The 9570-nt window shown below is 39.5% G+C and overlaps 1 protein-coding gene and 1 pseudogene across 1 annotated transcript; one reads left to right on the top strand and one right to left on the bottom strand.

The window, feature by feature from the left end:
- The first annotated feature begins 816 nt into the window (after positions 1 to 816).
- Positions 817 to 4523, top strand: LOC121764380 (annotated as a pseudogene).
- Positions 4524 to 6999: 2476 nt separating this feature from the next.
- LOC121765802 (UPF0481 protein At3g47200) lies at positions 7000 to 8658 on the bottom strand. The gene has a single exon (XM_042162043.1). It carries the CDS (start codon positions 8468 to 8470, stop codon positions 7130 to 7132), a length of 1341 nt encoding a protein of 446 aa, XP_042017977.1. The 5' UTR covers positions 8471 to 8658; the 3' UTR covers positions 7000 to 7129.
- Positions 8659 to 9570: the final 912 nt, after the last annotated feature.

Raw genomic sequence — 9570 nt, 5'->3', positions numbered from 1 at the left:
GGTTGAGGGGTAAGGATACCGCGTCATCCTGGAGGTCACGTGTTCGACCCCTGATGGCGCATCTTGGGGATTAATTTCCCCTGGGGGGTTCTTGAGTCACTGGCCTGGACCCAGGCGCTGGGGGAGGTAGCATGTTCATGGCGTCGCTTGGACCCATGCATCGTCCGCACCCATTGCGGGTGCGTGCCATAAGGCGCGGACGATAGTCGCGCCCTATACTTCGGTCGCGGAGGATAGCGCGGACGATGGCCATCGTCCGCGCCATCGTCCGCCCCATTGCGGCTGTCGCGGACGATGGTCATCGTCCGCGCCATCGTCCGCCCCATTGTGGAGGTCGCGGACGATCGACTCGGACGATGACACGTGGTTTTGATTTTCTATTTAAATCTCGTTTCTCATTCAGTTGTGCATACGAACATATCGACTATCTCTTTACATATTCTCTCTCTACATCCAACCAAAATGAATCTCGGCGACGACACCAATAGTTCTAGTTCGTCTGAATCCGGTGGTTCGCTTGACGAAGCATTAGATGCATCCGTTGAAGAGGCCATGGCGGCATGCTATGCGCAAATGCAGCGCGAGAAGGAGGCGGCGACCGCGGCGGCGGCAGCGGCGGCTGAGCAAGTCCATTGGCCTATTCGACATAGGTCATATGTCCGACGCGACCACCAGGAAGGTCACAGACGTCTGGTTGAAGACTATTTTGCCGATCAACCGCGATGGGGCCCGACTGTTTTCCACCGCCGGTTTAGAATGTCGACGTACCTTTTTCTCAGCATTGTTCGTACATTGTCTTCACGTGATGAATACTTCACGTTTCGGGAGGACGGCATCGGGAAACCTGGCCTTACACCATTGCAAAAGTGCACGACTGCTATTCGTCAGTTGGCATACGGCACCACGGCGAACCTTTTTGACGAGTACCTCCACTGTGGGGAGACTACATGCCGCGAGTGTCTGAAGAGCTTTTGTCGGGGGATAGTAGAGGCCTATGGCGACACATATTTGCGCAAGCCGACAACCACTGATTGCCAGGGTCTGATGCAGATGCACGAGAGGGCGCACGGGTTTCCCGGGATGCTCGGGAGCATCGACTGTATGCACTGGGAGTGGAAGAATTGTCCGACGGCGTGGAGAGGCCAATTCACAAGTGGATACAAGGGCAGCCACCCGACGATGATCCTCGAAGTCGTCGCTGACCATCGGCTCTGGATCTGGCATGCTTACTTCGGCGTAGCCGGGTCGAACAACGACATCAACGTCCTCAACTCGTCCACCCTCTTCACCGACCAATGTAACGGCAACGGCCCGGCCATCGAGTTCACTGCCAACAGACGCCAATACCATATGGGGTACTACTTGGCCGATGGCATCTACCCACGGTGGCCAGTTTTCCTAAAGACGGTCAGCTGCCCAATTGGTGAGAAAAGGGTTTTATTTGCGCAAAAGCAGGAGGCGGCGCGGAAGGATGTCTAGCGGGCATTTGGGGTGCTCCAATCACGGTGGGCAATTGTGAAAGGGCTGGCTCGTTTCTGGTACAAGGAAGTCACGCCAATGTCATATATGCGTGCATAATCATGCACAACATGATAGTCGAGAGTGAAGGCGGAAGCATCACCGACTGGAATGAAGAAGACCGTGCATCTAGCTCTTCCGGCACATTGACCGACACACCCGATAGAGGGTTACAGTTAGGCTTCGAAGAGATTCTATCTAAACAGGCCTCAATGCGCAACCAACAGGAGCATGCACAGCTCATGAGTGACATGATTGAAGAAGTGTGGGCTCGTAACCGCCGTCGCTGAGTTTGCATTTTTTTTAATTCGCATTGTAATGTATTAATTTTTATTAAATGAAATGAAGTTTATGAAATTCGTATTTTAATGTATTATTTTTTTTAAATTCGTATGGATTTTGTAAATATTAAAAAAATGATGACGTGACGCGCCATAGGGCGCGCCTTAGGGCGCCCCACTGCAGGTGGGGAGATAGAAGGATAAAACTGCTGACGTGGCGTGCCATAGGGCGTGCCTTAGGGCGTCCCATTGCTAATGCCCTTAGGCCAGGGGTCCGAGTCACTTCGGGGTAGATGGAGAACCATCATTGATCCTCTTTTAAAAAAAAAAAAATACACGATCAAATTGTTTTCTCTGCAATATGCACATAAGTTACACGCTCTCCAATTCCTCAAGCAAACTAGAAAACGAGACGTGAAAGTTTGGGAGACTTTTTGTCAAATCTTGCAACAAGCCACAGGTATAACTCATTCCCAACACCAAGTTCTCATCTCTCCCATTCTAGCACACCAATTTGCATAATCTGTAGATCACGAATCGAATTCAAAAGTGGCCCAAACTCAACTAATAACTGGATTCAATCAAATAGATCGAAGCAACCCGAATCAAGAATCAAACATAAATAAATGAAGATCGTATCTTTGATGGAGTGTAACGGGGCTGTTCTTCACGGTGGAAGTCAGCGGCGAATTGGGATCTTGTTTTCGTTTTTGTTGGAGAGAGATCGACGAGAGTTATTTTTTTGGGGGGGGGGGGGAGGGAGCTCTAATTTCTGTTCAATTCTGTGTTTTGATTTTGAGAGGGCCGACGGATTTCCTTGTTGAGTTCAAATTGGGCGTCTTCTGTTTTAAGAAGAAAGAAGAGAGAATTTGGGGGAGAAAGGTAGCCGGTTTTTTTTGAATGGGGTATTTCTTTCCTCATCTTCCTTCCTCTCATGTTTTAATAAATGAATATTTATTAAAATAATTAAGGAAATAATCAGGGAGTAAAAAAATCATAGTACTAATTAACAGTCTAATTTGGTCAAAATCAGGATTAGATCTGTTGACCGTTAAAAACTAATGAAACAGTTAATCCATGATCAATTGTATTCCGATTTGAAATGTTCAAGATGCAAAAATTCAAAAGATAAAGTTTAGAATCAAAATTATAATATAAGCATATGTTTAGGATCAATTTTGTCCTTTACTCTTATTTAAATTATACATTAACCTCACAACACTTTAATAATATATTAATAAATTTAATGATTTATATATTCAATAAAATATTACACTGACTTTCAAATTAAAATAAATTAAACGTACTACGATAATATTTGAACATAAATTAAAAGAGATGTTTAAAGATATAAAGATTACATAAAAATATACTCTACCAATTATCTAAAACTTAGTAGTATAAAATAAATTTTAATTAAATAATAAAAAAAGAATTAAATAACAAAATATCGAAACTTAAAAATTCACGATTATCGTTATTAATTGAAGTAAGGATTTCAAATTTCACATGGGCATATTTATGGAAATTTGTAACTAATTATAGTACTTAATTATAAAATTATTTCATTTGACATACTTGAACATTTACAAAAATATTATGGACATATTTGTTTGTGCATTAATTAAAATTATTAGCCCAGTAGTTTATTTACTTATGAAGCCCATCTACATACCCAATTAAAAAAAACATAATTTAACAGCGACTTCTCCCACTTTTATCTTCTTCTTCTTCTTCAAATATTCTGCAATTTTGGGCTTTCTTCCTCCCAAGCTATGTTTGTCGCCAAAATTGAACAGGGTATACATTTATTTTGCTCAATTCGAAAATTCATATTATAAATGGACCACTCACCCCCTAAAAGGCTTTATAAGAGGAGGGTTATCCACACTTATATAAAGGAGCTAGGACCATCATCAAGTCGATGTGAGACAAAAATTAAGAGTTTTAACACGCCCCCTCACGTGTGGGCCGGAATGACACATCGGACTTCCATCATGGTAGGTAAGAGAAGAGGTAAAGAAATAAAATCCATCATCGACTTGGGTCCGCTCTGAATCTCTGATACCATATTAGAAATGGGCCACTCACGTGATGGAAGTCCGATGTGTCATTCCGGCCCACACGTGAGGGGGCGTGTTAAAAATTCTTAATATCTTGTCCTACATCGACTTGGTGATGATCCTAGCTCATCTATAAAAGTATGGATAACCCCCCTCTTATAAAGTATTTTAAGGGGTGAGTGACTCATTTCTAATAATTCACAAACAGAGAGGGATATAAATACAATTTTTAAAAGGGATATTGGTCTCTAAAACATGAACTTTGCCTAAAATTTGGTATTTCCCATAAACTTTGAAATTGGTCTATAATATCACAAACTTTGCATTTTGTTTGGTATTTCCCAAACCCACTCAAATAATATATTTCCATCAAAATCTTATTTTACGTAGGCAACCGTGATACGTTTTATGATATTTTAAACCACTTTTAAGTTCAAATATGTAGGATAAAAAGTCACGTTGAAAACCACGTTGATATAATTGAGTGAAGTATGATAAAAAAAAGCCTCGTAAGCTAGTCAAATATAGGAATAGACATGCCGTGAGAAATACCAAATAAAGTGCACAGTTTTTGATATTATATATTAATTTTAAAGTTTATGGTACCAAATTTTAGGCAAAGTTCATGGTTTTAGAGACCAATTTCCCTTATACAAACTGAAAAAAAAAGTAATTTTGCTATTGCTACAATGCAACACCGTATAAGGGTCATCACTGTACATAAACGTAAAAAAAACAAAATGAGATGGGTATTGCAATATGGTTGGGAGGTATATTTAACTAAAATAAATGTAATTTGACAAAGGTTAAATAAAAAAAGAAGAATTCTAGAGTATTGATTATAGTATAATCATCAGGAGTGAAAGAAATCAATACTAAAATTCAGACTATATAATGAAAATAAAACATTTTTATTTTGTGGTATATACAAGTGTTAGGATATACATTGGTACAGAAATTGATGGGAATGATGATTTGGCTTTGGATGGATTTAGGTCTTATATTAAATTTTCCATGAATTTGGAAAAAAATTGAATTTGTGAAAATTCACTACTATAATACATAAGTTCATATTTAATTTTTGCAACTAAAATTCACTTGCAGTATAAAATCAACATATCTCGCCACATCAATTACAAAAGTAATATACTAAGCAAGAGATCAGAAATCAAATAAAAGAATCAATCAATTAACGTACACCTATTTCTTTTCTAGAAAATATTTTGCCCATTCATTTCCCTCTTTTATTTATTTGTAATTGGCTTGCCTTCCTCGACAACTCCTGAGCCGGTAACATTCATAGTCTTCACTTTGAATCTCTCATTCTTCAACTCCTCCCCCTCCAAATCCAAACCTCTCTCTTTCATCACTAAATCCCCTTCTCTCTCTCTACCTAATTTTCTCGCAATATTTTCCAACTTATGTGAAGCAGGTTTCCCGCGGAAATGGTGCCACGCTTCTCTAAACATTTGTTCAAATGGGACATTTTCTTCGACCTTGGAAACAAATTCCCTGACCATTTCATGCCCTTCCACGTCCATTTCCTTCAAGAAATCTTCCCAAGCCGACCATTTCTCTTCTTCTGATTCGTACCAGTTTTCTTGCGGTCTGTCAAGAAATTGGTAGCAGTAACTGTTTTCATCTGCGATTGATGGTTGCTGATCGAACGGTTGTGGGCTCATGTAGCCAACTCTCTCCATGTCTGCTGTTTTCAACAAAAAGTAATGTTTTTTTTATTTGATGGAGAATATTATTGGTTGTGTTTGTGTGTATGTTTTGATGTCTGAATATGGATTTGGATTGGGATCTTCAGATATATATATATATGTGGATATTGGTTGACTAATCAAAGTTGGTGACTCATTTACTAATTCAAATTAAGGTTAGTCTGACTTATCTTAATTGACTCCTATATACCAGAGTTCTGATTAGTCAAACTACTTATCCTCGATCCAAGTTTTACTAATTTAGAAGACATTTGCCTTTTGACACCCCAATATGCGACTGATTCATATTCGATTCAATACATATTGGTGGCGTTAGGTTTATTAGACAAGTCATAGTAGTAAGATATAATATAACATACGCTAAAATATAAAAGCTAAAATATAAAAGTTGTTAAGAATGAAATTAAACATAAGAGTAAAGGTGAGATGAATAATCATGAGATATAATGTAATCTTCGAGATGAACCAAGATACATTATTATGTACCAAAATTTTAGAAAAAAATTAATCAGATAAGAGATAATATTAGACGCGACCTTGAGTCAGTTACAAGTAAATATCACAACCAAATGGCCCTTGTCTATAATACACGTACAGACTTAACAACAAATTATTGTATGTTGAAAAATCCAACGTTGATGATGTTGTAGTTCAATGATGCTTTTTATGAGATTAGTAGTATATTGTAAATGGTCTGAATTAAATCTTAAAGAGAAAATTTCAATTTGATCTGTGCGCACTAGAAATCTTGAATACATATCTGGTTAAGTTAAATTGAAATGAGAGTATAATTTGTACTCCCTCCGTCCGCCATAGGAGTCGACGGCACAGATTTTAAGAATTGTTAAGAAAAATGAGTGGAAAAAAGTTTGTGGAATAGGGGTCCCACTTGTATATATTAGTTTTAAATGAAATGTGAGTGAAATGAGTTAGTTGAAAGTGAGACCCTATTACCATTTATGGTAAAAGTGAACCGGGACTCCTATTCGCGGACGGACTAAAATAGAAAAACGAGACTCCTATTTGCGGACGGAGGGAGTAGTACTTTGAAATTCCTTTTTGCATTAAAAGTATATAATTAAGTTAGGCAGGGGTGACTGCAGCAGACACGGATATTAATTATACAAATGCATTTATCATTATCTAACGCAGTCAAATTTCATGCGCGATAACTTGTTGATCTTTCTAAGGGCTAATTAATTAGTTTAATCCTTGTCCACTTTCTACGTGGCACAAATTGATAGTTTTGTATCAAGTTGTGTTGTGTGGGTAATGTGTTACCTTCTGTTTATTTTTTTAGTAAATCCCTACTTTATGCAGTGTTGAAGGTTCTGATTCATATGAATGTTGGATCCACTCGATCGGATTCTGATCCTCTGTCTTCAATCGTTTCTTTTACACTCGGATCACTGGAGCATGAATTCAAATTTTGATAAACTGTATAATTCTTTAATAAATACATGTTTGTCCAATAAAAGAATCAGTAAGGAGATGAAAAATCTACAAAAATAGAAAGCAGTATAACAAACGAAGTAGTTAACTAGTTGGCCGGGCGAACATAGGATACGACGGTGAAATAGGTCTGGGCGACGGTGAGAATGAGCAAGACGAAAGCAGCAAGGGCTGAGATGAAGGACCACGGCGTGTTGAAATAGGTATACTTGAAGCTCGCCCACTGCACGTGCCAGTGATTATCGTAGTAATCATTCACCTCGTTGAACAGCTCCGAGAGGTAGCAGCTGTCGATGTCAAACGAGACGTCCTTGCCAAGGTTGTTGACGAATCGCGCCAATTCAGCATCGGTGCCGAAGTAATTCTCCACGATGTTCTTATCGATGAGATACTCCACGTCCTTGGCCGTGTTGATCAGGCAATCCAGCAGCGTCGCGTACGTCGTCATGTGCTTTGAACAACACCGGTAGCACTGCTCGTACGCCACGCAATTTAATAGGAACGAGTACATGAAGTCATCCACCGCGATCTTCGGCATCTCGATCGCGCCGCGCCGGAACCGGACCACCAGGAAGCTATCCTCCTCCGACGCCTTCAGCCGGATCCCCGCGCGCCGGAGCTTCGAGATGCAGTGGATCACGTGCGTGCCCATGAACTTCCTCTCCCGCGGCTCCTCGTAATCGGCTGGGATGAAGCTCGATCGGAGCAGATCCAGGATGTGTTTTCCGGCGAGGTTACCGAATTTCTCGACGGTTTCGTCCGATCTCTGTAGGATATTGTTGAAAAACCGAAGCGCTAGAGTTTGGAGAGATGGACCGGGTTCTTCCCCGGGCGGTTCGGTCAGATCGAATAAACACTGTAGCACGAAAAAGGGGATCTGATTCTCGAGGCGAATCAAATCCCTAAGAAGAAAGGAGTAAATCCACGACACCGACAGCAACGGATCATCGGCTTGAAACGCGACGATTCCGCCGAATTTCCTGAACAATTCAATCACGAAGCAGCCGTCGACGGTCAAAATCTCGACGAATTCGTCGACGGAGAAGTGGATATCGGCGGAGTAGCACTCTCTGGCTCTCGCTTCGAGCGGCTGCACGGCTCGGAGTAAATCCTCGAGATTGATGCGGCGGCGCTTGAGCAGAGCGCCGAGGAAGCGCCACTTGTGCTCCTCGATCATGAGGAGGCGGGAATCGCCGTGGTGGTAGGGGCCGACGGATACGATGTAAGGGAAGTAGCAGCGGCCGTTGACGTCGATGAAGCTCTGCGGCACCTTGAATATGGAGCAGGAGCTTTTCCCGGCGGAGCCGCTCAGGATGCGCGGCATGTTGGCGATTCTTTGCTGCATCGAAGCTAATCGGTCCTTGTTGACTTGCCAGATTCCGACGGTGTGCGAGTTGCCGGTGTTCGATTCTGCTGAATCATTTACCATGGCGGCGAGATTGGTCAATATGGATTTTGAAATGTTTCAGCTGAGTATTAATTTGATGGAAATGGAAAGTGGATTAGTTGGGAGATCATGATGGAGTGGAAAAATAAAACTCTACTAAGATTATTTTATTATAATTATTAGCAGCCATATTTAATTTTCTTCTCATTTTTTCTTCTGCATTAATATTAGCTTGGACAGAAAAAGAAGATGATAGATTGAGTTTATGAATTTTTGAGGACATAAAGTATTTGGGTCATTATCATGTATAATGACAGTTCACATTAAATAATTAATAAGTTCGTGAGATGGCACGCCACCTGCAAAAATTGCGGGATGAATAATGTAGAGGCACTTTCGTGCTTACACAATCTTCATCAGTAGTAGTAGTAGTATAATTCAATTAAATTTTCACTAATAGTCGAATGCTTAATTCTCTGTAATTTTTACTTTTCAGTAATCCCAAACCAACCTATTTAAATACTATTTTTTTTCACATACTCTTAATAAATTACTAGACATTCATATAATTGAAAGGAAATATAGTTTATGTGTGAATATGAATATATGATATTGAAAGGAAAAATTCCAATAAAAAAAGTTGAATAAAAAAATTACTTATTCAATAGTATTTAAATAGACAACCAGTTAGGTTTTTCCATATGTCCATGTCTCTAAGGTGACCGACAACCCCTCTATTATAACAGGGTAAAGTATTTTTCAGTTGTCATTATTAATTAGTTAGTGTTCAAGATTATCGCAGGGCATGGTCTTGCACACTATTATTTCCCCCTTCTTTTACCATTGAATACAACGATGATGTTACTCATAAGACAGTTTGATTTCTATTTAAAGTATATGAGATTAGAATATAAATAGAAAATCATAATTTTTTAATAACATTGGGATTTAGTTGACATAGTATAAAAGTAATAATTTCAAATTTTGTTTATCATTTTAAACCAACGATAGAGGGCATTGATCGTTTGAATATCTACAAAAGGTTGATCTTGTTATTAAATTATGATAATCATATAATTTAAATTATGATTCCTTTAAAATATAGTAGTAGTATTTTAATATTGTCAATATCTAAAATAACT

The sequence above is a fragment of the Salvia splendens genome, chromosome 14, assembly GCF_004379255.2.
Source record: "Salvia splendens isolate huo1 chromosome 14, SspV2, whole genome shotgun sequence".
Lineage (NCBI taxonomy): Eukaryota > Viridiplantae > Streptophyta > Magnoliopsida > Lamiales > Lamiaceae > Salvia > Salvia splendens.
This window is presented reverse-complemented; position numbering and strand designations above follow the sequence as displayed.